This window comes from Anser brachyrhynchus (assembly GCF_964034855.1).
Source record: "Anser brachyrhynchus genome assembly, chromosome: 3".
NCBI lineage: Eukaryota > Metazoa > Chordata > Aves > Anseriformes > Anatidae > Anser > Anser brachyrhynchus.
In genome coordinates, this window is record NC_137696.1 from 18,393,500 (window position 1) to 18,421,008 (window position 27,509).

Here is a 27,509-nt window from a genome sequence, read left to right on the forward strand (position 1 = left end):
TTTTTTTTAGCACCTCCAGCTTTTTTTTTTCACAGTTAGCTCTCACTAAGAGCTCTCCGCTGAGCCACAGAACACCCTGTGCATTTAAGCTAGTTTCTACTAAGAAAAATAATTAGCTTATCTTGCTCCAAAGTAGAAAAGAGAGCCAATGTGGTGACCCAGAGTCTATTTAAAACACAAACAAACAAAAACCAACAACAAAATGGAGCGTTACGTGCTACCATCAACACAGGAGCCTGGAAGGATTCAGCCTTCAGGTTGCACGTGTACATCCTAATTACCTGATCACACCCTACTCTGCAGTGCTGCTGACTGCACGCCCTGGTAACGTTGCTCAGTAGTTAAAGCACTGGTCTGCGAAGGAGAGACTCAGCTCCATGTTCCCTCTCAACCTCAGGATGTCCAAATTCACATCTCTTCCTGTCCTATACCCTGGCTGTCGTAATGATCCCATTTTTCTTGCAGGTGGGAGCCAAGAGACGCAGGCCTTGCAGCTCAGAGAGGAGTGGATGTTCTGCAGGTGACATGTCTCTGGCGTGGGGGTGACAAGCTTTACAGTCTCATGTCTCTGATCTGCGTTGGGACTGGGTGTGCAGCCAGTGCTGGGCAACATGGCAGTGTATTTTTCACCTACCAGCCTTGAAACCGCCTGTAGTTCCTGAGGCCTTTCTCTGTGGGATGATGTTCTCCCACTGCAGCAAGGGTGGGATTCAAAAGTCACAGAGATTCGTGACCTTGCGGCCTAGTACTGAACGTATTTCTCAGGCAGGACATCATATCCACTGCTCAGCTCATGGGTTCAAAGCATCTCTTTGTCCTTTTGCCCTGAACAGGGACACTGCCTTAGGGCTAAGGTGGGGGGACCCACAGGCAGTTCCAGAGGGGGCCATACGGGACCTATCCTAAGACAGAGAGGAAGTCTGGGACAGAGCAGGACCTTGATTTGGGCTTTGCCCATATGGCCAGCTTTCCTCTTCCTCAGGGATGCAGTGCTCTTTCCTGCATCAGCATCAGCAGGAAAGACCTCCTGTTTTATGCTGGTGACCCAGATTCCTCACGGCTAGGATTTATTTTTCTTGACACGCTTTGATTCTGGTTCAAGGTGGGTCACTCTGTGGTGCACACAACAGTCTGAAACAACGCAACTTTTGCTGTTTGGAGTAGTTTTCACCACTGTCTTTACAAAATGTGTGAGGCACCTGTAGTTCTGATATTCCTCATTGCAACCTTTTCTGATAGCTTTTCCATGGGTTTGGTCCTTGAGGGCCAGTCCTTGTGCCTTAAGGAGCTGAGTGTCTATAAGGTGATGGCTCTGCTTCTGGAGCAAAGTAGAGTGGCCCAGTCTTTCAGAGGCTCTTTGTGTACCAGTGGTGTTAAAACACGCCCCAGCCCACACTTGTAAGTCCTAGCCTGGGTGGGAGGAGAAGCACTGTGTGTTAAATTTCACAGAGGATGTGGTCTCAGGCTGGGAACAATGACTCTTACCGCTCTACGTGGAGATGCTCAGGGTCAGAGCATTTGTATCTCTATATCTTGTCTTTGCTTCTGGGTTTGAACATGGGAGGAGAGGTGTTGGGGTGTGTGGGGGGGTCTGGCCTGCCTCCAGCTTCTGCTGGGCGTTAGGAAGGTAGATGGCTTTCTCGCTCTGAGTTTACAGGCAACTGCCTGCTGTTAAGCAAGAGAGGGCTGTTCTTGCAGAGGTGAGCCAGATGTGTTGAAGGATCTATCTTGTGCTTTCCTCATTGAGGAGTAACCTGGGCGTCCTATTCCTGCGGTACGAGAGAGCAGTCCTGTGGATGCTCTCTCCCAGCCTGCAGGGAAGAAAATGGGGACGTTTTTGCAGACCTCTTTTTTTTTTTTTCTTAATGGGGGTGCTTTCAAAACCTCCTCCTCATTACTAGGAGCAAGGCTGTTTTTTATCTTTATATTTAAGATGCAACAGAGTTCCTGCATGCTTCTGCAACCCCCAAAGGAAACCACAGCCGAAACAAAATGCTGTTGGCTAACCAAACGCCATCCCTGAGCATGTTAGTGCTTTTCATGTATAAGAACCAAAGCAACGCTGTAGTAGAGCTAAAACCTTCAGAGAGAAAACACTCCTGTCTGCCACTGCCGTCCCAAAGATTTAAGGCCAGCTGCAATCAAAAGAGTTTCTTTGCTCAGCAAAGAAAGAAACGATAAGGAGTAATGTTTCATTAAAGTCAGTACTCAAGTGCCCATCTGTACTTAGCAGCCAAATTGTTACCCACAGTCTTTAGATTTAATAATTGAGGTCGTGCAGAGTTTAAACACCAACAAATAAGCTGAAACTGGAAGTTGACTTTGATATCCTTAGGTGATGTTCCTGGGTAGCATGGCTTGCTAAAGGGAGGGAAAGCCTTTTAAGCAGTCGAAGTTTCAGCTGAAGTCTGAACCCCGAGCCAGCACGGGCAGCGGTTAGAGGAGAGCTGCGGTCACAGGACCTGAAGCACAAGGAAAACAGAAATGATTTTCGGCTCTTACCATCAGAAGTCTCGGTGAAGCCCCAGAGCGCTAAACAGCAAAGCGTGGCGAAGCTGCCGGCGAGGCTTACTGCCATCTCCACCGCTTTGCGAGAGGAGCCTGCCAGCGAGAGACGTGACCGCCCCGCTTCCTGCAGGGGAAGATGTGCCTCTCACAGCCCTTTTATTGGCTGCAAGGGGAGAAAAGCACCCCAGCCCCCCCGAAACGGTGGTGGCTCTGACACTGACTTTGTCTCCTGCTGGTGACCACGCACCTCGGAGCCCCACCACAAAGCTCTGCCTTGGTGACTGCAGCACCCGCCCTGCGTCAGATGGGGACTTTTGCTTTGTGATCCCCAGGGGCTGGGCAGAGGTACGTGATGTAACGTCCATACTGTGCTCCGGGAAGGGCGGTGGGGTGAGGAGAGTAACGCTCATATGCTTTGAGATTCATGGGGAAACGTAGCCCTTAAGAAATGGGCAGTGAGCCCTGGGGATGTGGTTCTTGACTTGTGTATGCGTGTCTGTGTGTGGGGAAGAGCGACAGGGAAGATGGGTCTTGCTTCCCCTGATGTGGACATGTGGAGTGGGGGTGAACTGGGGGTAGGGAACGACAAGGAAATTTCAGGGGTACCCACCTGAGGAGGCTCTGTGGAGCCTGCTGGAGAGGATTTTGACTTCAGTGGCTGGGGCAATGCTGTGCTCCCACATTTACAAAGGGGGTTTTGAGAGAAGGATGTGTCCTGCTCCGAGGAGGTAAAATTTTCTCCAGGTGCTTTCCAGAGAGCAAGACAAACACAGCGAGGGGGTTAGTTGGGTTCTCTGTGGCTCCCAGAGCTGCTCAGCCCTGGGCTTGGTTTCCCAAGGGTCAGTGCTCCAGGTGGTGTTAGCCCATGCTGAGGAGCTTAAGTATGGGGAAGATTTGGGATTCGGGAGAACGGGAGATGAGCTGACACCACACTGAGGGGCAGGGGGTGGCAGACCTTAGTCTGCAGGTGTACGTTTGTGTTAGGTGAGCAGGAAGGTGGTTGTTGCCTTTCACTTGCCCCAGCAATGAACTGTGCTCCTTTGGGCAAACCCATCTTATTGCCTGAAGGAAAATCCTAAAGCAGGCCGGCACGGGTGGCACGTAAGAAGCCAGAGGAGACTCAGATGAGTGTTTCTCTGTACAGATGAGGTCAACTCCCCGTTGAAAATCCCACCACGAAGGAATGGGCGAGCAGGGTGAGTCACATGTATCATCAGTCCTATTGCACAGAGCTTCTGAATCAGACCTCAGAGCTCATGGAAAACGTTGAGAGCATGAGAGGTGCTATATTGGTTGGGTTTTGTTAGTTTGTTTTGAGCTTACACCATGGCCTGAGCCTGGTCACAGGATCCTAACGCATCTGTGTGTTGCTAAAATCCCTTTGCCATCCTGCCACTTGATGGGCCAGGAAGGGGTTCCCCTGGGACCTCTGTCCCTTTTCTTCTCTCTTTGCTTCCCGCTGAGCTCATGGCCTTCTGATTCGAGTCAAAGGGGTCCCAGTTTGAGGGGCCAAGCACTGGGTCTGCTCGGGGATTTGGGAGGGATCTTCTCGAGCTCTCTTTCCTTCCTTGCTTAAAAACAAGTGCACTGGGACAGCAGGAGCAGCCCGGGGGCCAGGTGTGGTGTGAGCGGGGATGGAGACCGGGGGAGGCAGGGGGAGGCGAGGAGCACGCAGCCCGGCGGGATGGCTGCAAGGACAGCTCTGCTGCTGGCACTAGAGGGCACCAGAAGGTAAGGCACTGTGCCTGAGCCTGGTCCAGCAGCACCCAGGGCGTCCCGAGCAGCCGCTGCTGCCTTACCTGAGAGCTGGGGGGGCCCTTGTGTGGAGCCCCATCCTTTGCACAGAAGCCAGAGACAAACGCAAACCTCAAACAGAGCAGAGTTGTCCCCTTCAGTGGCATCTCTGCTTCCACAAACTTTGTCCTGGGCAGCTCAGGACCCCTCTTTCCTCAGGAGCACTGCTTCACTGTTAACAGTGCTTATAAGGCCAACAAAAAAAGCAGTGTGTGTCTGCAGAAAGCACACTTTTCTTGCCTTCTCTCTCCCCTTCTTTCCTTAAAATTATTCCTTTAAAGTTCTTCCATATCAATTTTTCCTTTTCCTAATGAGAAACCTCATTTCATTACTCTGCTGATGAAATCTCCCCAGTGCTCTTCTCATAGGAAATAATGGCCTACTCACTAATCAGCAGTAGTTTTCATTTCGTTAGATACCATTATGTTAAAAAAAAAAAAAAAGCCAAACAGTGCCCTCACCCCATAACTGACAAACCTTAACAAACTTTTCCTCCAAGCCCACGGTATGCAAACACTGACTACTTTGGGCAATTTTCGTCCAGTGGAGAGGGGAGAAGCCTGTGCCTGGAGAGCTCTCTTGTTTGGCTTTGTGTGTGTAGGGGACGTTTATTGAAAATAGTGGGAGATGGAGTCTGCTTTCTTTTATGCAGGAGAGTTTTTAGGGTATGTTTCTTCTGTCACTGTTAGGCTGGATTATTAGAAAGAGTGTGTGACTGTAGGGACTTCTTGGATAAAAATATAAACTCACAACTTACATTATCTATAAGCAAAGATGCAATTGCCTCCTTCTTTTCTATTGAAGAAATAAAAATGCAGTATCTGAAGTTTAATTTTCGTGACGCTTGGTGCATGATGTGGACTTTTCCAGCATCACTTCTTGCTTCCCTCATTCAAGGCTGCCCTCTGGCTATGGTGGTTGCCTCCATGGCTTCCTGGAATAATGCTGCATAGATCATGCTGGGATTGTGCTCCTGTAAATGCAATCAGCATCTAGCCCTGCACCCACAATTTTTCATTTGCAGTTCTGATTCCCCCTTTGCACTTCACGGATCAATGGAGGACTGTGGGGGAAAAAAAAATCATCTCATTAACTTCTGCAGGGACTTGGAGGATGACTAGAGTGCGTTTGAGTTGCGCTTTCAAAACTTTTAATGAAGACGCATTTACCAGTGTCAATAGTGGTTTTTCTTTTTTTTCTTTTAATCTTTTTTACATCTTCCAGGCCTTCATCTCGTCCCCAGGGCAGCTAATTTAGCTGGGTTTGCTTTAATGAAGGATCTGAGCAAGAAGATGCTTTTTGGCTCTCAGCTGGAATAGAGAAATCACCACATCTCAGCTTTTGGGAGACTAGTACATGGGAAAAACAGCTGTTACTTTGGCAGAGTGGTAGTAACAGACTGCAAGCCATAAAGGAGAAAGGTGGACATGATGTCGTCTTCCTCTCTGGAGACCTGCACTTTGCAGCTGCTGAAATGCGTTGAGGTGCAGAGAAGGGACAGTCCTAGGAAAAAGGACCAGGATAATGCACTGAGGTGAGGACCCAGCTGCTCCTCTGCCATCCTGTAGTATGACCACCTGTCTTTCAGCCTATCTTTTGTAAGAGGAAAACCTTGTGGCTCACGTAGCAGCAGCTTTTAAGTACAGAGCCGCCTGAGCAGGCCACAGGATACTGGCACCCTTCAGAGCAGGCACATGGCTGAGCAGGTTTGGTCAGGCACAAGGGAAGGAGGGAAATGGTTCAGGGCACAAGTCCTTACAGAAGATTAAGTCAGTAATGGAGGCCACATGGTATAGGTTGAGATAATGGGTCTGTGCACCTGGCAGCAGCAGGATGTAGAGGAGAAATGGGAATTTGACACTGTTGGGTTGGTCTCACCTGGGGCATTTACCTCCTTATGCTCCACTGTCTCTTCTGGGAGATGCTCCGCAGCTCACCAACACCCTTCCTGCACCTCCAATGCAGGAGGAGCTGTGAATTTTCAAAGGCATCAAGGCTCGGGTGGTTGCATCTGTATTTCTACCAGCAATAACTTTTGAACTGATGAATTCCAATCAAATATGAAAGCAGGGTGGAAGACTTGTGGATAATTTGGTTACCATACATTTCTAGAGAAGAAAGACCCAAATGAACGGCTGAGCTGAGGTGACGGGAAGCGCACCCATGCCATTATCCAGTCTGCCGACGGCACTGCCAGCTGACGTACAGAGAGTGCCGACAGATTGCACCGTGGGGCATTTATAAGGAATGTATGTATGTAAAGACCTCTCCATATCTCACCTTGGGACCGCACTTACATTCACTTTGAGATGAACAAACCTCCCATACTCTCCTTTTTTTGAAGTACTATATTTGAGGGCAAGCCTGCCCCTTTCTATAACTACTGCAATGAGAAAGAAGATGCACGTTTCACTGAGATCCTGATGCTGTTCCCACTGAAGCATCCAAGGTTTGCGACTTGAATTTAAAATCAGCTGAAGCCTGATGACCTTAGTAAGAACAAATCCTCCATTTCTAACAGGAACATGATATACAGGCGCACACATCAAAGGTCTCTTTAGCACTGAACCTTCTCTCAAAGCACAGCTCTAAGGGGAGGATCTCTGTTCTCCTAAGCCACCCTGAAAGTATTTTAAATGCAGTTAACACCTTGTTCTCAGTCCTATTTGGGAAGCACAGTTTTATTAGGGGTTGCTGATCAGGAGATGCTGGTGACCCTGTAACATTCCCTGCCTCAATCTCCCCGCTTAAACTTTCTATATTTTGCTTGTCTTGCTAATGACTGTCTCTGACCAGGGCTTTGCACAGCATTTATGATAAAACCCTTGTGGTAAAGCCTCTTGCCCCTTTGGCACCGTGCTTTTTCAGCATCCACACATGGTGGCTTCTCACTCCATTCCATCTCCCTCTGCTGTGGTGCTGAGTGTAGTCAAGGGCATCAGGCAGCCCTTCTTCACTGTGCGGGTGATGGAACCCCAGCACAGGCTGCCCACAGAGGCTGTGGGGTCTCTTCCTGGGAGATCTTCAGAACCACCTGGACGTGGTCCTGGGCAAGCAGCTCTGGGTGGCCCTGCTTGAGCAGGGGGTGCACCAGATGGCCCCAGAGGTCCCTTCCCACCTCAGCCACCCCCTGACTCTGTGAAAACGTTAAATGAGTTTGCAGACTCTTCCTGTTAGAGACCAGCTACCACAGTGGGAAATTAGAAGTAGTTAGCAGGCTCTAGTTGCTGATGTGGACATTCACAGCTGGTGCTTACCCCTGCTTTTCCTCCCTTTGCTGTCACCCTGGAGGAAGTGGGCCACTGTTCCTCCACGAAGAGGGGAGGGGTTTTCCCAGCAGAGGAGGGGGAAGGTTGGAGTCTACATCCAGCTGCATCTGCCTGGGAATGCACACAAGCACGAATGTGAATTCATTGTGTCCTGCCCCCAAACCTGTGTTAAAGAAGTGGCTGAGAGAGGCTCTTTGTTCCCTCTGAGGGTACAGTGCAAAGGTGGCTTCTCGTGCTTTGGTGTTTCTCTTTCTGGATGTTTTGGGAATTAATCCATCAGGTATTCACCCGGCCTGCACGGGACCTGTGGAAATGATGCAGCATGTTATGGGGACTCAGGACTGGCTGGTCCTTTGTCCAGACCTTTGTTGGGTACCCCACTTTGCTCACACTCACTTTGCAGCTGCAGGCATCTTTACTGCCTGCTGTCATATTTAAGTCTCTCTAGACAGGACAGATGCTGTTGACAAGAGAACAGCAAATGTGTGCAGGTTGAAGAATGGGGCGTTGGGAAGTGATGGGAAAATGCAGGGTCCCTGTGCTCTGCAGTACGCCCCGTTTGAAAACATGCTTGGTAGGAACGACTGCTCTTAGGAAAGGAGGGCAGGTGAGTTTTCCCCAGCCAGGATGTGCTACACTCGTTCTGCACCATCATCAGAAGATGATTGCTTCTGTTTTGTGGGGAAAATAGACTGATTTCTTGGCTCTGGATACATTGGAAGTATTTGCCCTGGTGTATTTGCCCATAGGAAAGGACATGGGGAAGCAGGAGAGGGTCAGAGCTACTAAAAAGCCATTTGGGTGGCCAAAGTATGGGTTACAGTGAGGGCCTGTCTCAGGCTGGAAGCCTTAAAGGATTGCTTTTTAGACCAAGTTGTGTTTTATCTATTTAGGATCAGATTTGGCACAAGCCATAAAAAAAACAAGCGCATGACAGAGCGAGGCATATTGGTGCTGCAATGCAAGCCTGTGTCTGCAATGCAGCGCAATGCAGGTCTCCCACTATGAAGGAAGACAAATCTATGCTCTCTGGCAGTGTTTAAAAATATCAGCTGTAACTCCATGGAGCTTCTCTGTCTAACAGGTACCCAGGTACTCAGCGCTGCCCAGACCTGGATCTGAGAGCCCCAGCCTGTCTTGGCTGTGCTGTGTTCCCTTTTACCACCACTGCCAGCTCTTGCCCGTTGCTTCAGCTCTGTGAGGAGCAACCTCAAGCTGACCTGAGGGGCACTGAGCTACGATTTCATATGCAGCTGGCAACACCACACGTGCAAAATGCTTGCAGGGCTCCGAGTGTGGTGTTGGAGATGTTCTCCCAGGGAGAGTGCAAAATCGGTGTGCCCTGAATGTAATTTAAATGAAGCAGAGCAGCGTGAGTTTCTGTGATACCCTAGGCAGAGTGTTAACTTCGCAGCGCCCCCCTTGCCACTATCCCATGAGAGTTACCAGTGCATGTCCAGACCCACAACAGTAAATGAAGCCCCTGCCCTTTCCAACCACTGCATCTCCCTGCAGTTTGGGCAGAGGCAGAAAAGCCATGCTACCACCCGAGACCAATGAAGCGTTATCTGCTGAAGTCCGTCACCAAAAAATATGGTTAAGCAACTTCTATAGCAACAAAAGTGAAGAATCAGTCAGGGCTTTGTTATCTTTTGAGAGACGAATGTGGGCTTTTCCACAGCAATCACATCCCTGCCCTTCTACTCCTCCTGAAAGGGTTTACATGCCTTTTTCCCTTCTTTCCCTTTAGCACCAGATAATCAACTTAACAGATAAAAAAGTCATCCTCAGAACACAACAGAGCTGTCCACCTTCTATAGAAGCAGAAAATGGTGAAGAGTTTGAGGAAGTTCTTGACCATTTGCACTAAACTAAATCTATAAGGCCCTTGACAAGGGACTGGTCAGGGGACAAAATGATGCTTGGTTACCTCTCTCTGAGTCCTGGGATGTTTCTGCACGTGTCTTGGAAAGAGCAAGTGCTGCTCACTGTAGGAGAGGGACTGGCAAATTGAATTTAGCCATGCTGGTGACCCTGGCTGGGGATTTTCTGTGGAACATTTTTTTTTTGCAATGCCAGATTACATTCCTGTGAAATGAGCTATTTTAGATGCCGTAGATATTTTTTTTCTTTTTGCCACCAGAAATGTGAAATGGGAGGAAAGCATGAAATGGGGCTGCCACAGTGCTCCAAGGGAGCTGTGGTGCTGTGCGCTGGTTAGCAAAAAATTAGCAGCCCACCCGAGTAGAAGCTATTAACTCTGGTCTCCCTCTGGGGCTGTCCCAGCCCTCAGTTTCCTGACACTCCTGGTGGTACCACGTTTTGCAGTACATGCCCTAGGTGCAGCCAAGTTCCCCTGCTTCCTCACAGGCCTGTGACCAGAAGCTCTGCCCTGGCTCAGGGACATCTCTTCAGTACAAGACCAACGTGGTGGGAACCCATGTGTCGGCGGTGGGAGTGTTGTCCTCTGGTCCTTCAAAGTGGGCCGTGTCTGACCGTGGAAGGTGCTCAGAAGTGAGGAGGAGGCTCTGGCAGTGGGAACAGAGCTGCAGGAGGGGAATGGGCCTCCTCGATGCTCACCCCCACCAGCTCCTACACAGCTGCAGTGACCAGGCCTTCCCACACCTTTCTTCGGGTTGTTGGAGGTTGTGCTGACCTTTCTGAGACAGGAGGGTGTCAGGCTCAGAGAGTCTCAGCACAGATCAGCAAGTGGCTTTCTCTCTCAAAAACAGCTTTTCCCCACAGAACGTAATTAATTCCTCAAAATCTGCCTGGGAAGACCCATGGCTGGGATGAATAACATGAGGCAAAAACGAGCTTGAGACCCTGTGGAGTTTCTGTGTGAGAAAGATGGAGAAATTCAAGTGTGAGTTAAAAAATAAAACACACGAAAGCTCGAGGAGGTTGCTCTTTTCCTTCCAGCTGCGTGGCAGCCCAGCATCCCCACTGCGGCCTGCTGAGCCAGAGGTGCTGGGGCAGCCTGAGGGACGTTCACGGCGTGAGGCACGAGGTGCAAGCAGCCATCACGGGACACTTCCACCAGTCAGCACTTTCTTTGGGCATTATGCTGGGTGTTTGGCCCTTACCTCTTCCTCACCACCTTTATGTGTGTGACAGAGGGCAGCACGTGGGACTTGTGCTGCCCCAGAGGGAACACAGGGTCAGGGTAATTTTGTGACTGTGAGTCTGTGGCTGCTGGCACCAAACATGAGTTGTGAGGGGGAGATGGAGAGCCAAGGAGAAGAGAAATTTCATGGGAACTGCTACTTTTGCGGTGCAGCAAGGTGCACTTACCAATTTGTCCAGCAACATTTTTTTTTTGTGGGGGGAAAAGACTTGGAGAAGATTGGTGGGGCAAGTTTACAAGCTTTGAGGAGACTTAAGCAAGAGTAACTTTGGCCTGTGGAAGTATAAATGTCTTTTTCATATTTACTCTCATCCTGTAGGATGTGTATGGCTTTATCTAATGAGAGGCCTTGTCAATTAACCTGAACACGTGCTCTCTTGTCAAGGGCTGCTTGCTTGTAGGAAGACATTTTTCATAAAACCGAGGAAACAAGACATTTTCACTCAGTAAAAGTTAAAACTTTAACAGAAAACTCAGTAAAGCAGTTGTGTCAGTGACGGGCAAGGGATCCTTATCTTTTCTCCTGTGTGTTAATACATTTTTCTCTGTGATACAGCAGGGTAAGAAGGAAAAGGTGAAGTAGAGCTGAGCTCTTGAATCTGTAAGGCAAATTCCTGCTCTGAGTGGGGCTGGGGGTCCAGCACCCCACATGCCCTGTGCTGCACTGTGGGCAGGAGTCCCCCTTGGGGTTAATAAAAGACAGTGCATGTTGATGTTGAAGCATGCTGAGCTTGGCACAATGCTAGGCCCTTTCAGGATTCAACCAGAAGCAACAGAATTTGTTTCCTTCCCTCTGGCTTCCCAGACATGGGAAGGGAGCAGCATCGTTCACGATAGTGCTTAGTGCCAAGCTGAATGTCAGCCTCCTGTCAGTGCAAATGCAGTTTCCATCCTAGAGCTTCCTTTAGATCCAATTAGCATCAAATGGTAAATCATCTCCGATAGTTTGGTGTGTCTGCCTGATCTCAGCACTGGGACCATGCTGCTAAACTCCACAAACCTGCAAGGGGGCCAGAGTCAGTAACTAAGAGGGCTTTCTCTTGATTAATGGCCCGTGACCTGTAAGTCAACACCTATTTAATTTTATTTTATTATCTGTCTTCTGTAGCTCAGTTTCAGCAGGAGAATCAACTGAGTACTGAAAGCCAATTCACAAAGGGCTCTTGTGTGTGTGTGAACAGGAAATCTTTTTGCTTTGTTTTGGATTTATTTCATTTTGTTTTGCAGAAAGTGCAGCTGTTAATGAGGAGCTTTTGGGAACTGAACAGCCAGCTGTCAAGCTGCTGGGATGTCTTACACGTCAGTCCTGTCACACAAAATCCCCATCCAGAGGGCTGAGTTCTGTTATTAGCAGCTGCAGACAGTGTTAACACATTGACAGATCCTGCTGAGTGCAATGACACTGGATTAGGCTTGAAAATCTTCTCCCAGGCAATATTCAGGCAGTATATAAATGCCTAGTGGCACTGGGGCCAGCCTGATCCTGGGATCAAGTAAGCTATGCCCTGACAAGCAGCAAGTGTTGCCCATGTGCTCTGCTCCTTCAGGGAGCAGGGAGAAGAGCTGTTCCATTGCAGCTGAGCAGGGATTTGAGAAAATCTGCATGAAGCTGTGAGTAGGAACGGGGAAGCACACTGAATGCTGATTTAGAGCAGAAATCAGGTGCATAGAGTAGAGAGCAGGTCCCTGGAGGAAGAAAAATTTGATACTTGGGTGACTTCTGAGCTTGGTATTGCTGGAAGGAAACCTGGTCTCCTAAAAATGCCTTGCTATGTACCTGGGGAGCAGTGAGGGAAAGGTTACAGAAATGCTGTGTCTGGTGTTTATGTTTGGCGTGCTCCATGTTCGAGCACTGTGGGGCTTCATCCTGGCTGGCGAGGACACTGCCTTGTCTTGCCGTCACCCTGGGGTTCAGGCTCCCCTTCCCTCAAGGAGCATCCCCACTCTTGCTGCTCCCCGACACAGGCTGTGAGGACATGAAGAAAGCCTGTGCAAGCAGTGATAATGCTCTCTCTCCTCCTGACCCTGCAGGATTTGGTTGACAGGTCTTTCTGATGGTTTTTGGAAAGGCAGAAAGGTTGAATGTGGATAGAGTTGGTGCAGATAAGCCATAGGGAAGAAAATCTGGAGCCTGCAGTGTCATTACAAGTTGAATCAGTGGAGAATGGTGTTCTTAGCAAGCACTTTTCCACTGCTTGGGTATCTAGAGATGTCTAGGTAGGAATGTGCTTTGAGTCAGTTTTGGGGAGAACAGGTTAATGGGGTATGTAGGCAGCTAAAGTCAAATGCAGACTTTTTGTTAGTTGTATGGAAAAGCAGTCACGCTCCTTCCAGTCCCAGAGCAGTCCTTGGAGAAAGGCTTTCTTCAAGGATCTGACTGTGTGCAAGACACCAGAACAGAGGTCCTCTGCACAGCACCCGGGTGGCACTGCAGTCAGAGGAGCATGAATGCTTCCCCCAGATGCACACTTCGTGTCCTGCCTGTGGGAGGGCACAACTTACAGCTGTCCCCTTGGGAACGGAGGGGAAATGCTGGAGGACAAAAGCACCATTGCACCACCATCAGCTGCATTCACAAGGTAATGCGGCTGCCCTCATGGAAACCACATTTTCACCTGCTTTGTGTATCAGCTAAACAGACCCACGTTCACAACACATGTAAGTACCTCTTCCTCTTAAAAAAAACAACAAAATAAAACAAACAAAACAAAAAAACAACAACCCAACCTGGGATCTTCCTGAGCAGGGCCATCTCACCATCTTTCCATTGCAACAGTGGAGGATGTTCCCTTATGGACAATTCCTATGCAAATCGCAATAATCATTTAGTAATCAATAATAATCAGGTGTTTTTAGAGAAATAATGGGGTGGTAAAGCACTTTTTTGTGGTTCATTTGTACTTCATGTGGCCTTTTTTGCCCTAGTCCTTGCCAAATGGGAGCTACATATTTTCTCCGAGCTAGAGCAAAACTACAGCAGTGGGCCAGGACTGGCCCCATGCTGTGTTGTGGAAGCTGAATAAGACTGCAAGCACATTTATTGTGTCAAAAAGAAGGCTGATGAAATGGCTGCCCAGGGAGAGGAGGTTTTAGAGGGCTTCTTAATAGGAAAAGATGTAATATCCAGTGCCTGGAAACTAAAGTCTGCAATCAAAAAAATAAAAATCAATCTGGAAATACAATGTAGATTTTTAGGAGTTAGAATAATCAGGCATGGACACAGATTGCCAAGAGACTGGATTCTCCATCACTGTGAGTCTCTAACTTAAGGCAACATCTTCAGGTTCTTTCTCCTAGGACAGAGCCTGTCTTGGCAAGGAAGCATCCAGGAGAGAGAGAACCAACAGGATTGAGAAGGCAAGAAAGCTGAGCAGCAGGATCTTAACAAAGAAACCAAAAACCCCCATACCAGGCTCCCCTATGGCCACATCCGTGGATGAGTTGGGTGGGAGCAAGGGTAGAGGAGGATGTCAGCATAGTTAGCAGAGCAGTGCGTCTAAGGGGATGTCCAGTTCCTCACCCAAACTCCAAATTCAGGAAAAACGTTTTTGTTCTGGACAAAATGAAATTCTCTTGAACCCACTGAGCAGTGAAGATAAAGCTACCACCACTCTCCCAGCTGGGTGCCTGAGCCAGTGTTTGACAGATTCATTGTGAGCATCCATTATCCAGAGAATGGGTTAAAGTGGGCATTGAACAGGGTGGGTCGACACAAGGTCACTCTATGTCCCAAGGCAGTCAAAGAGGAAGATTTAGAGGAAGATTTAAGACAATCTGTGCAGTCTTTTTTTTTTTTTTTGACAGTTTTTTTTTTTTTTCAGGGATATCTTCCTATTGGAAGCTTTTTCAGAGTATCATTAGTAAGCACTCATGCTGCCACTGCTTAGCAGGAAACCATTTTCACCTTAGACCAATATTTATGTTATAATTCCCCAGTAGTCACATGAGGTTTTCAGACAGTAAAAACTGAGAGATAACTTGTGGAAACTGTCATTCAAAATTTCCCAGCTTTTAAATAGTTTTAAAAATGATTTCTACATTATTTTAGCAAAGTTGTACTAAAGGGATCCGTGCAGAGTTGGAAGATGGAGTTATTAATCTGGAAATGGTCCAGGCCAGTCTGGGCTGTACTGTGGGGGGGCATGCCACTGCTGGATTTACTATTCTGGGTACAGTACAGGTAGAAATGCAGTCTTAAAGGACAACTGATTTGGGCTCCTGAATCCGTATACTTCTGGAAGTACTTCTGGGCTTGGTAACCTCATCCACCCCTCATGGGCTGTCCCACATGAATTACACTTCACAGGCAAAGCAAAGAGCTTTGACCTGCAGCATGGCTTCTAGATGTGGGCACCTCAGCAGAAAGACCATTGGTGGCTTTTGGATGAAGCTTGTTGTCTGTAGAGCATGAAGTTTAATGGAAGGTCTCTCTCCAAAAGGATTTTCCCCAGCCTGGTGTCCTTATTTAATGTGTGATCATCACTGATCTATTTGCATTGCTGAACTGCTCAGTTATCTGTACATGAGCTCTGTAGCTGGAGGCTCTTTTCACTTATGGCTTTAGATTTCAGTTGTTATTTGAGCTCAGCTTATTCCTGGTTTCATCATTAAAAACAAAGCAAAGTTTATTTTCCTGCCTCTTCTTCTTAAACTTCTGTACTACTGCGTTTTATGCTGTGCACATACAAAGGGTAATAAATTCAGTCATTTTTGTTCTAAATGTAATTCCTTAGTAACTGCCATCTATTTATTTTTATTGGTAGCAATACCTTAGCTTTACAAATGCAAGATCTGGAGTCTTCTGGCAGTATCCTAGGGAAGGTTTGCTTAATAAAAGTAAAAATTCATTTGGGAAGTTTTAAATTAGATGGCAGCAGAGAAATCTCCTTTTTTCGCTGAATGTGGCAGAATCCATTCCCCAACATGAGTGCGTGTATCCCCTCACGGGGATGTGGGGGATGTAGGGCAGATGAAACTCTTCTCTCTGTGAAGGTCTGGGACATGGTCAGCTGGATGACTTCTTGAAAAGCACAGCTGCAGTGAGATTCGGGTCTCAAAAGGCCAAGCCTAGTGGCTACTTCAGCCTTGAGCTTAGTGGCCTCAAGAAGCACTGGCACCACCTGAATTTGTGACCTTCCCTTCACTTCCAGGGCTGGGGGAGCCTTTGCATGGCTGATGGTGACCTTGGGAGCGGGCTCTTACTGATCTACGCTTTCCTGATGAACTGAACATGGCACCGGGAGCACTAGTTATTCTTGTCATTTTTCATTCCTCTGGTAGTTTTAGTTTTCTTTTTTCTCTTTTGATCTATCCACATTGAGAACAATAACCCCACCTCCACAAATCCCTCTGACCCACATATGCATACAGCACAGAGAATATTTTTGATATTGAGCAAGCTTCAAGAGAAACTCTGGGTAATTTTCATCTCCATTTCGCCATCCGATCATTAAAACGAGACAAGTAAAACATCCCAGAATAAAAATGACAGACACCAAAGCAGGTCTTTAAATATTAGCAGCTTAAAACTTAATGTTTGATAATATTCTGTGCTGACTTTTGATTACTGGAACCTTTTACAAAGTTCAGCTATAAGATCTGAATCTTTTATTGTGCATTCCCAGGGAGATAAAACAGTTATTGCTAGTGCAGTTTGGCTTCTGTATCTTTAGCAAAATGCCTCTTCCTTAGTTGCCATATGCTAGCAAAAGGGCGATGATTTTAATTACCAGTCCATAAAGTACCTTCACGATTTTCACGGTAATAGACCTTAAAGAAGTTATTTTTACTCACTAGTTATTTAAAGCCTCTTAAATGCCAGTGGTTAGGTGTATATTGGGGTCACTGAAAGTCAGAGAGGTGTTTATTTGCAAATCTCATCCCCTTTGCGCTGTCCCTCTGTTCCCTGGCAGTGGACACCCGGATCCTGCAAGCCCCACGTCTTGGGTTGTCTGAGTCTGTCACTTTTCCCCTGCCAAAGCATGGGGAGAGCACTAGCAACATAGCAGTAAGACTCTGCACGAGTGTGCAGATCTCTGCACGCACAATATTCTATGTTAGGTCTCTGCTGCTGGCAAGAGTGCGTCCTGTAGGGTCCTTGCTTTTATTGCTGCCTCTGGCTGTGGCCAGGAAGCCATAAAATGTAGGAGAATGTGAGAAATAGTCTATGTGAGAGAAAAAGTCCTATGCAACCCATAAACCCTTAGCCCTGTCTTTCAAGAGGAGAACTCAGTCAAGAGGGAGGATATGGAGTCTCTTTCAGCTCAGTTGGGCCATTAAAGAGCCCTTAGCAAGGGTAAAGTGGGGCACACAGAGAAGCCTTGCTCTTCGCACTGGCTGAGAAACCAGTCACAAGGATTGTTCTTAGACAACTCCATCTCATTAAGACTGTGGGTCTAGAAAACATTAATAACAGAAGGGGACCACGACCCCACTGATGTGTCAGATGCTAAAACGCTGAACCCAGACCTGTTCTGGTGCGTGTTTGTGAAGCCTTGCCCCGGGCGTCCTGCTACCACTAGTGGAGCTGCGGGGGGGCTCCAGACTCATGTCTTTCCAAGCTTGCTCTTGGAAGATGCCTGGAGAGGGTGTGGAGAAGGAGACCAGCCTCCTGACTTACTCCTTGAGCATCTCCAGCTTTCATTGCAGTTGGAAGTCAGGCTGGCAATGTGGGGATGACACAGAGCTATTCATTCAGACATTCCTGAGGGAAACCAAGTGCTAGGATGGCCACAGACGGCACCTCTCAGAGGGATGTAAAAGAGGATGGAAGGGGATGTTCAGACCAGAGCTGAGCATGGAGACACTGCTGCAAACACAGCTGTCTGTGTTGATTAGCAGATAGAGGCAGCGATGGGTCTCTGGCCCTGCAGACCTTCAGCTCAGCAAGCAGTTCTGGGTCTTTGTGCTGCATTAGTTAAATCTAGCTGGGAAAGTCTGGGGGGGGTTCTGTGTGTGTGGGTGCTGCTCTGCTGGGGGCAGTCATACAGGAGCACTGCTCTGTCTTGGGCTGCACGTGGATGGAGCAGATCCCAAGCTTTCGTACAGCCTGTGGGCAAGTCAGATGCTGCTGGAGGTGCATTTGCAGAAGTGGGCATTGTACTGTGCCTGCAGCAAGCTGTGGGAGAGGAAATGGCCATGAATAAAAACGTCAGCATCTACCCCAAAGAGACTGCCTTGCAGCCAGCAGGCTGACAGCAGGGAAGTCCAGGGGGACAGCAGTGGTTAGTCTTGCTTCATCGATTGTGGCAGCAGCTGATTGTCCTGGTTTCAGCTGGGATAGAGTTAATTTTCCTCATAGGGGCTGGTATGTGACATGTTTTGGGTTTAGGAGAAAGACAATGCTGATAACACACCGCTGTTTTGGTTTTTGCAGAGCAGTGCTTGCACTAAGCCAAGGACTTTTCAGCTTCTTGTGCTGCCCTGCACTGAAGCTGGGAGGGTTGGCTGGTTGCTGCTCAGGGACTGGCTGGGTATCGGTCGGTGGGTGGTGAGCAATTGCATTGTGCATCGCTTGTTTTGTACATTTATTATTATTATTATTATTTTCCCTTTGTTTTTGTGCTATTAATCTACCTTTATCTCAACCCCCAATTTTCAGCACAGCTTCAGGCAATCCTATGGGCTTCAGCCCAGCAGCATGCACCAGATCATGCCAGGGAAAAGATGCGATGCTTTCCTGCACACTGCCATTTTCTAGGATTTTGTCTGCATTAGTGCCAGAAACTGCAGCTCCCTTCATCACCTGCAGCAGTGCAGTGCATGGGAATTGTCAGCACTAAGCTCGGTGCTGCTGCAGTCACCGCCTGTTGTGACCATGTTGTGTTTGCTCTCTGAGGTAGCAAACGGCTCCTGACCCAGGCTGTTAGATTCCCGTAATAGCGTGGCTAAATAGCCAGTGAAGGTTTTACTTTTTGTGCAGCCCACTTTACAGACCATCTGGTAGGCCTGGTTACAGGTTTGCAGGAAGTTTGAGAGGCATCCAGCTCTAAAGACCTAACTTTAAAGGTGAACGGCTAAAATCACATGCTACCACAAAGGATACCAAGAACATCTCTTAGTGAATATTTGGCTTGGGAAAAACAAAATGAAATGAAATGAAACAGCAACAAAAACAACAACCAAAGAAGAAAAGACCCTGAGCATAGATTTAGACTTCCAAAGGTCCTTTTTAACTGTTCCTGTAGCAAAGCAGAAATGAACTCTGTGGTACCAAGGTACCTTTGCTAATAGGTTGCAGGAAGCTAAGCGAACATTAAGGAACTCATACGGCATTGAACTAAGCTATCTACTACTAGCTGGCCATTGCTAGGAGGAGACCGGGACAACCCAAATGCCTGGCTTTGACTAGCACAGGCTTGCCAAGAGTCATATCCCTTTCATAGCTTTCTGCCCGCGGTTGCTCAGCAAAAGGGAGACGTGGCAATAATTTATGTCGTTAACTTGAAGCATGTGGTCCATATGCACGCTGCATCTCCTCCTGTCAGATGTGGCTGAATTTCAAGCAGTTAAATTTGACGGGTGTGGGAAACAGCACGCTGTGCTGTGAGGTTAGGAAAGAAAGACAGGCTGCTGGAGGAGTGGATAGACTGTCATTTATTGTGAGGACAAAGATCTACCTTCAGCATTTGGGACTTTCCCCTGCCCCAAGCGTGTCTCTAGGGCTCATGTTCTCCATGGTATGTGCTGAGGTTAAGGCAGCTTTGCTGTAGAAGCGTGCTTGCCATTGTAACCCAAGGGTTGTTAGGCTGTCTCACTCTTAGATGTCCTGAAATCATTGCTACTCTTGGGAATGAGGGCAGGAAGGAGAAAAACACCTTTTTTCCTCTTAGTACCTTGTGTCTGGTTAACAGAGCCAGCTGGTGCCCAGCAGGCTGAGAGCCACCACTTCTGTCTTTGCTCAGCCTTGTCTGGATCCCAGATTGCACAACATCTTGCACCAGCCCCTGGGATGGGGGACTCCAGCCAAAATCATGCCACACACAGATCGTGCTACAGGGAAAAAGTGGCGTGTCCTAGAAATAGCTAGCTGTATCATGCACTTTCACGGCTGTGGGATTGTGAGCTCTTCATCTGGGGGCTGATGGCACATGAAAACATGCTTTGGCCTTCTTCAGGGACCAGCAGGGTGGGTGGCTGCAGGCGTCCACCACTGCCTAGGGGACCTCTGCCCTGCAGTTTTGGCAGGAAGGCAAATTGGGCTTAGGGTTTGATGCTCAGCTGCCTTCAAAGTTACTGAAGATGCACCAGTTTGGTCCAGAGCTCATTCAGTGACTGAAACTGCCAGGCTGCTGTAGGCACAAAGACCACATGGGCAGGGTAAGAAGTGAAATGGTGTAAGGGAATGTTCCCAGACACTCTCCCATAATATTAAATTTTTAATGTCCCCAGTACAGTTTTTGACCAGGGCCAACCTCACACTTGCCTCAGTCATGGCTTTGTAGTAGCATGGATCAAAGGTAATTTCCAACAGGCTACTGGGGTAAGGCTTTGTGAGAGTTTATGAAGCAGTGACTGTAGCTGTTGGGTATCAGAGAATGAGTCTGGCCTCCTCAATCTGTTGTAGGTATAGATGTAACCCAAATTACTTGGAAACGTGACCTGTAATGTTATGTGGCTACCTCAACTTTGGGGGCATCTGGTTTGTGGGGACATTTGTTAAACAGCTATTAAGCAAAGAAAGAAAAAACAAGAAACAAGAAAAGTAATGAGTGCCCCAATGCACAAATCCTAATGAACAGGAGACAATGGAGACAATAATGAATTCTGTGGCTCTCAGGTCAATGGCTGTTGAAGGGACCACTCCAGCATAGCCTTGGGGCCTGCTAGGTGACAAGGGGGTAAGCAGATTACGGTGGGTCTCATGGAAAGAACACACCTATTATGGGACATGTCAGGAGCCTTCTGGGATTATGTAAAGCTTATTATCAGATGTTGAAGAGTGTTTGTAGGAACATACAAAACATTATGGGTAGTTTTGTATGAGGGCCAGAGGCAGGGAAAGGGAGGGATCAAAGCAAATTGGGGAGGAACAAGCATGGAGGGATGGTAAAGAGAGGAGATAAAAATGAGGTTGTTGTGTATAAACAGGTTGGTCCTGTGTCTGCTCCCTTCAGCATGGCCTGTGCTCATATCAAATATGAATCATATTCTCTCTCTCTTGCTCTCTCTGTCTCCATGTGTATGCACATGTGCAAATTTCACTGGCAAACTTCAAGCTGGCCTAGCTGGTGAGTAGAAGACCAGAACACGAAAGCCCAAGGCTCGACACGTGCTAGGCGAGACCCATGATCTGGGCATGGGGTCTGGATGGGGTAAGTGTCTGGCGCATGCCTGCCTGTGGATGAGGAGAGTGAGAACTCTATATGCCCTCTGATGACTTTCAGTCCTCATCAGCTGCAGGGGAAGGGGAAATAGTCAGGACTGCCTGTGTTGTCCATGTCCATGTGAGTACTACCAGCATTTTTATGGGGTAAAGATACTGTTTTCTGTCCATACTGGTCTGTGTGGCCAGCCATGTATGTTTTGTGCTCATCTACATCTTTGGGACACATGCTTTGCTAGGTGGAGACACCTGCAAATGGGAAAACTGGTAAGTAGGCCAGTGAGGAGAAATTCCTCGGGTCTTCAAGCCCACTGGATTCAGCATGAATCTTGGCACGATGCTTTCTAGAATCACCTTTGTTCCTCATTAGGGGAATATATTTCAGCTTTCATGGGGAATTTATTGCAAGAACTCACTGCTGATGGAGACAAATTTCCGCAGACAGGAGTTTCCAAAGAGGGGATTAGCGACTTGCTGTGGTTATGGAGCAGGGCAACAAGTCCAGCTGATCTGTGGAAACAGATTGAACATGGGACATTTCTAGTTAAAACTTTGAATGTGAACGAAAAGTTTAAAAAAAAAAAAAAAAGGAAGACTTCATCCCAAAATCTTGGGAAGTGCAGCATCTTATCTTCCAAATCTAAACTGTGTGCTCAAATTCATCTTCTGCACATGTGATATACCTGGTGTTTGATGGCGCATGTCTGAGAAAGGTGATTTGCATTACCAGCACTGAAATGAGTGGCCTAGATATGCTCTTCCTTGTAATATAATTGTAAATGGATTTTGCTTCTAAAACACCATGACATTGATTTCCTACAAAGTGACAGTCTTGTCTCATTACCTAGATTCATTTGTTATCTGATGGATTTTAATAGCAAAGATCTGAAATCTGATGATTAACCCCCACCCCCAAAAGAAAAAAAAAAGTTCAGAGCCATGTCACATCCTTAACAGGAGCTTCAAAAAGAAGCATGACAAGCAGTGTTTGGGAAGAAATTCATGCTATTCGAAGTGATGGCAGGGAGTCTCAAAACAAAAAGAAGACATTGAAGAATGAGAGAGACAGGAGAGTAATCTTGGATTGCAGAGGCATTAGCATCAAACAAGCAAGCATAGTGCCCCTGCCAGAAAAGAGCTGATCTGTGTATATGTCCAAATTGATCTGAATTCAGCCCCTGGCTATGTTGCCTTACTATTTCCCTGGAAGTGGTCGTTCTAATAGCTAGGTCTTCAGTCTCCTGGCTCTAAAGGATCAGTATCACTTCCCTCAGTTCAGCATGGTTATGTGCCACAAAGAGCTAGATTTTCACTAGGATGGATTTAATTGCCTAGTCACATGCATTTAACAGATGTAGAAACTGCAGCTTCTGAATTTCTGGGGTGGAGCACAAGCCACTTGTGCTAGACACAGGAGAAGAAAGAGGGAGTATGGCATGTGTACAGGAAATATAAGGCTGAGGAAAAAGGCCTTGGAAGTGAGCAAGGATACTGGGGTAAGTCTTTGCTGTGTTATGAGATTTGTGATGACAGCCTAATTACCTGGGAACTCCGGGCTAGTCCCCCAAAATGTGGCAGCTAAAAAAATTACATGCCCACTGTGAGTTTTTCAGGATGCAAGCTGAGCTGTTTCATCAGAGTGATGGCTCCTGGTTTAACGAGCCACATTAGCCCAAGATTGATCGGCCCATTTGCAGCATGAAAGATCAGTGCCATTAGCAGCAGCGAAGGTCTACACCCTCTGGGGTTATTGCTGGAGTGGGGGCGTCAGGCAGCTGCCTGCGTGGCCGTGCTGGTGGACAGCCTGCTCTCCCACAGCTGGACATTGTGCTGGGGACATGGGCAACTGCTTGCATTTCCCTTTGGTCCTATCCCTGTCATCAGGGAGGACGAAGAGTGCAGAGGCAGGATCAGGTGTTATTACCCATGATGTTATTATAGAGCTCCATAAATTTTAACTGTCTTCTGGTCAGCCTAACTTTCTTCCTTACTTTCTTCCTAACTTCCTTCCTTCCTAACTTTCTTCTCTCCCCCATCAGCTCAGTGGCTGGGTGCACGTGAGGATCGGTCACGTTGGGATCCCTTGCTGGCAGCAGTTCCATGTGGGAGATGCCTGTGTGGAGCCCCAGTGGGGCTGGAAGAAGAGAGGGCTGACCAGAACTTCCTCTGGAGCAGTGAGTCCATATCATGGCTGCTTCAACACAGCTCTGGCCTTGTGCTCATGGTTGGGTCCAGCAGGGTAACCAGGACAGAGAAGTTATGGGTGTCACTGGTTGGGGCTATCACAACTTTCCCATACATCATATCGCCTGCAAGGCTAGGCCTCAAACCACTTGGGAGTGGTTTCCCTTGGCTGGTGGATAGTGAGTCAACGCTAGCCTGCTGTCACCCCATCTACTGTGAACAGATATGTAAAGATTGTGTATATATTTGAATTAGGCCATGGAGGTAGTGGTGGGGGAGAGCAGGGTGCAGCTTTGGTGGGGAGGAGGCACAGACAGTGAGCTGAAAACTGTGACCTGCTGTGGAGCTGGGCTCTTTGGCAAAGCACACAGCACCAGAGGTTGGAAAGCTTAACAGAGCAGTCCCAGTGGCTGAATACATTGCACAGGAGACTTCTGGGCTCATGCCAAATGCTCTTGAAGTATTTCTACTAACTTAGGCCTGGAATAGGAAAGGAAGGTTATGTGCAAAAGAATGAATGTGCAGAAGTGCATGGAGAATTTATAACTAAATGAAAAGCCAGTGTGCAGAGTTGTGTCTAATTGGTTTCTGAGACCCAGAAAGCCACACAATGTCCTTAGGCTGTGCCTGCCTTTATTTAAGTGGGAAAGTTTTCGGGATCCTTGGGAGAGGGAGAGCTCATGTGACAGCAAATGAAAAATGTGAGGCCTGAAGCAGTGGCCTTATGTTAACTTCAGGTTGGAGGAGACCCAAATTCATTGCAAAGGCTACTGCGAGGCATGCTGGAGACAACCTTGCTGCCATACACCACGAAAGATATCTGGGTTTTTCTTCATGTCTGACTGCTTTTTTAGGTGACTCCTGACTCCCCTGCTTCCCTTGCCCTGTGACTTGGCTCTGAGGAGTCGGGAGGTGACAGCATGTGTTCCTTTCGAAGTCATTCTGAACAGGTGAGGACAAAAAGCTGACAGTGAGATAAAAGTGAAATAAGGTGGGTATGTAAGCAAACAGGCAAATATGGCAATGGTGCTATGAAGCAGGGAATAAAGACAGCAGCTGAGCCTGTCACAGGTTTCTCATTGAGACCGTGTACTGGCAGGTCAGCATCAAGTCTGTGGTCCCTGGCTAGTGATGACAACTTTCATACTTGCTGGGCTGTGTTGGGTTTTACCACTGGAGACTGCAGCTAGATTTATGGAATGGCCACTGAAAGATGTGATTTCCCTCTTTCACTATTTCAAGCTATTTTCAGATAAATGACTGATGTTATTAACTGATCTTCAAGCTTTTAAGAGCCATGTCTGACCATCTGTCTCCAATTAGTTCCCTCAGCCCTGCAGTCTTCTCTCTTTGAAGTCCTCACACTTCTTTTTTGATACATTAATAATAAAAGGAACTTCAAAGTACTCTCAAAGTTTCATTCTACCTATTCGAAGCAGTATAACTACACCCCCCTGGGAAGAGGTGGGACAAGACAAGTGAGGTGATTTTTTTTTTGACATCCTTCACTTAAGAATTTTTTTTTCTCTCTAACCTGTGCAGTTTGGCTGAGATAGTACTGTGGCAGCAGCCCTAGGCAAGGCACAGGGATCAGAATTCAGAAGATTTGGGTTCATTCTCAATTCTGCAGAATGACTCCTACCTGGCGAGTGCTTAATGGAGTCTATATTGTTACTTTCTCTCACTCCTAATACTGTACAGCCCTGAGCACACAAGCGGGCTCTGCAAACTCTGCACTCCCTCCTAGGACTTTGGCTGCCTGTTCTGAAGGCCAGCTCTAATATGGTGCAGCTGTATAAAAGGTGCACCTCAGGGGAAGTTGCTGAGGACTGGAAGAAAGCAAATGTCTCTGCTGTCTTCAAGAAGAGCAAGAAGGAGGAACTACAGAGGAACTACAGAGGAACTACAGGCTGGAGGAACTACAGGCTGGTTAGCCTCATCATTTACTGTAACATGCTTCATGCATGATGGGAAGCATGTACAAGGCCAAAATAATAAAGGGCAACCTTTAAATAACTCCTATGGTCCACAGCCAGATAATAACATTTGGTGGGTAAAGGATACACTCACAGAGATCTCTCAGAAAACCCGACCAAAAATGACTTCCAAAAACTCTATGTAGAATTGTAAGCATGTAATTTGTGTAACTAATAGCCAGTGTTGTTTGCACATGGCATGGTTATTAAGAATGAAGTATTCAGGACTCACCTTTGCATTGTGTAGGAAGATTGTTCGAGACTGATCAAATTAATTGGACATGTACATCATTTGCAGGACTCCATATGATATGCCTTGGTTTGGATGGTTAATGAGTCCCCTGGAGGCCAATTTTTCAGCAGGTATAGCTTGTTCTTTATTTTTTTCCCTTTCTGAGCAGAGAGGAGTAGAAGAGAAGAAAAAGCCTATGAACAAGGGGAGAAAAGTTTTAGGTTCACACATGCTGTATCTGGGGGAAAGCTAAGAATTGTTATCTGTGTATAGTCTTTCTCCTAGACAAATACCCAGGGATGTGTGCTGATGGCTCACAGAATCACAGAAGGTACCACCAAAGACCATCTAGTCCAATCCCCCAAACAGGGTCATCTAGAACAGGTCGCTTAGAACATGACCCCTTAGCTCTCAGATGACTCATCATGCTGCCCTGAACACAGCTCCCAGTCCCACACCTACTACCGAAGCACATCATCTGTTCCATAGTTGAAGATCTGCAGGTGGATCACAAGCCTTCCTTGTGGTACCAGAAGTCAGCGGCTTCCAGCCTTTTACCATCATGGGAGTCTCCTTTTCCAGCCCAATGACTGCAGACTCTGAATGCTCCATCCTTCCGTGCAGTTCAGCATTCAGGCTGTTGTATCTGCAGGCTCTTGAAGAAGGTCCTATCACTCTTTTTCTTCCTCTCTGATGCTGCACAGACAGCTCACCTTCTGCCACAACTCCTCAACAAGCATACACCTCCTGGAGATAAGAAGATCATCTTCCTTGCTCCAGCCTCAGTGAGGCTTGGCTTCTGAGAGCATTATGTTTGCAGACTCCTGTGCAAAAATGCTGGTGACTGATAAATCTGAGCTGAAGTTTGATGGTGAAAAAAGCAGTCCCACCAGAGCTGTCTTAAGGGGCTTCTTGGCTACATATGGACTCAGTCTTGGCTGGGGTGTGCTGAAGTAACTCAACGGCTCATTTAGCCTGTTTCGGAGGTATCTCTTTTGTGATCTCTCCCAACTAGAACAGCTTTCTTCTGTGTGCAAATATAGATCTTAATGTGTCATGTGTATTTTTTTCAGATACAGCAACTGAAGGAGCAATTAAACTCTTTACTGCCCAGTGACTGAATGAAAGCTACTACGTACAGGCTAGGCTGGGTGAATGTACGGGAGCTGAGGACCGAGCGAGGAGGGAGAGAGGCAGAAAAAACTATCAGAAAATGGAAGTTGGCTGGGAAGAGAAGTGGAGTACAGGGAAGGAAGAATCCTGGAAATAATGAGAGGAGAATGCCAACAGTACTCTGAGTGAAGAAGCAGGCTTGGAATTAGCAAACAAACTGCTTTTTCTCTGAACTGCACTTCTAAGAAATAAGATGTTCAGATACACTCTTTTTAAATAGATTAACACCCAAGAAAATCTGGCTTAGGCGATTGCTTGCTGTTGCTATTACAACAGCCTGAAAAACTATGAAGACCTCTCTACTAAGGAAGTCAATAATATCATATTGGGAATAGCTTCCAGTCAGCCAGGGCTTAATGTAACATGGCATGTGTAAGATTTCAGAGCTTGATGCCATCTGCTCACAGAGAGCATCAGATCACTGGAAAGATGTCAACAAATAGGCTTGAGAAGCTTGTGAAAATGAAGAGGGAAATAGCAAGCTCCAGGGTGTAGGAAAATGATGATTTTTCTTTGCGGCTGTTGCATTCATGAGATTGGTTAGTCTGTGTTTTTTAATCCGCTTGCTACTGCCCTAGGGGAAATGCCTGCAAAAGGAGAGGTATGAGTCCTTGAGTTGAACTGAGAGAAATATGGCAATAAGACTAGCAAATGAATCAGAAAAAAAAAAAAAAGAAAAGGAAAACAAAAAACCCACCACCACCACCAAAAAAACCAGCAACCTTTCATACGTTATTTGGAGACATTACTTGGGAACCCCCAGAGAATTAGTGTTGGTGGGTTACTGAGAAAAAAAGAGAAGTAGCTAGTAGGCATTATAGCTAGCAGCTATAAGGTCTTTTTAATGCAACTCTCAGTATAATCTATGAGGTACCCAGATTTTATTTTATTTTTTTAAATGTGAAATTTAAACCCCAGATGG

The 27,509-nt window shown here is 47.2% G+C and overlaps 1 protein-coding gene and 1 long non-coding RNA gene across 6 annotated transcripts in view; one reads left to right on the forward strand and one right to left on the reverse strand.

Moving 5' to 3' along the window:
- The window catches only part of CST7 (cystatin F), an 11,346-nt gene extending 8,573 nt beyond the window's left edge, over positions 1-2,773 (reverse strand). Inside the window, exon 1 of the mRNA XM_080584674.1 lies at positions 2,503-2,773. Coding sequence (XP_080440800.1) covers positions 2,503-2,578 — 76 coding nt within the window. The 5' untranslated portion in view covers positions 2,579-2,773. The remainder of the gene's footprint in view (positions 1-2,502) is intronic.
- LOC308191816 lies at positions 2,713-27,319 on the forward strand. 5 transcript variants are annotated; one of them, XR_013948289.1, is made up of 7 exons: positions 2,713-2,853; positions 3,653-3,704; positions 5,527-23,196; positions 24,061-24,156; positions 25,481-25,545; positions 25,688-26,400; positions 26,488-27,319. It is a non-coding gene; the product is annotated as an uncharacterized lncRNA (long non-coding RNA). The 5 variants fall into 5 exon arrangements; XR_013948290.1 differs by lacking the exon at positions 3,653-3,704 and having other exon boundaries at positions 2,756-2,853; XR_013948291.1 differs by lacking the exon at positions 2,713-2,853 and having other exon boundaries at positions 2,973-23,196.
- Positions 27,320-27,509: the final 190 nt, after the last annotated feature.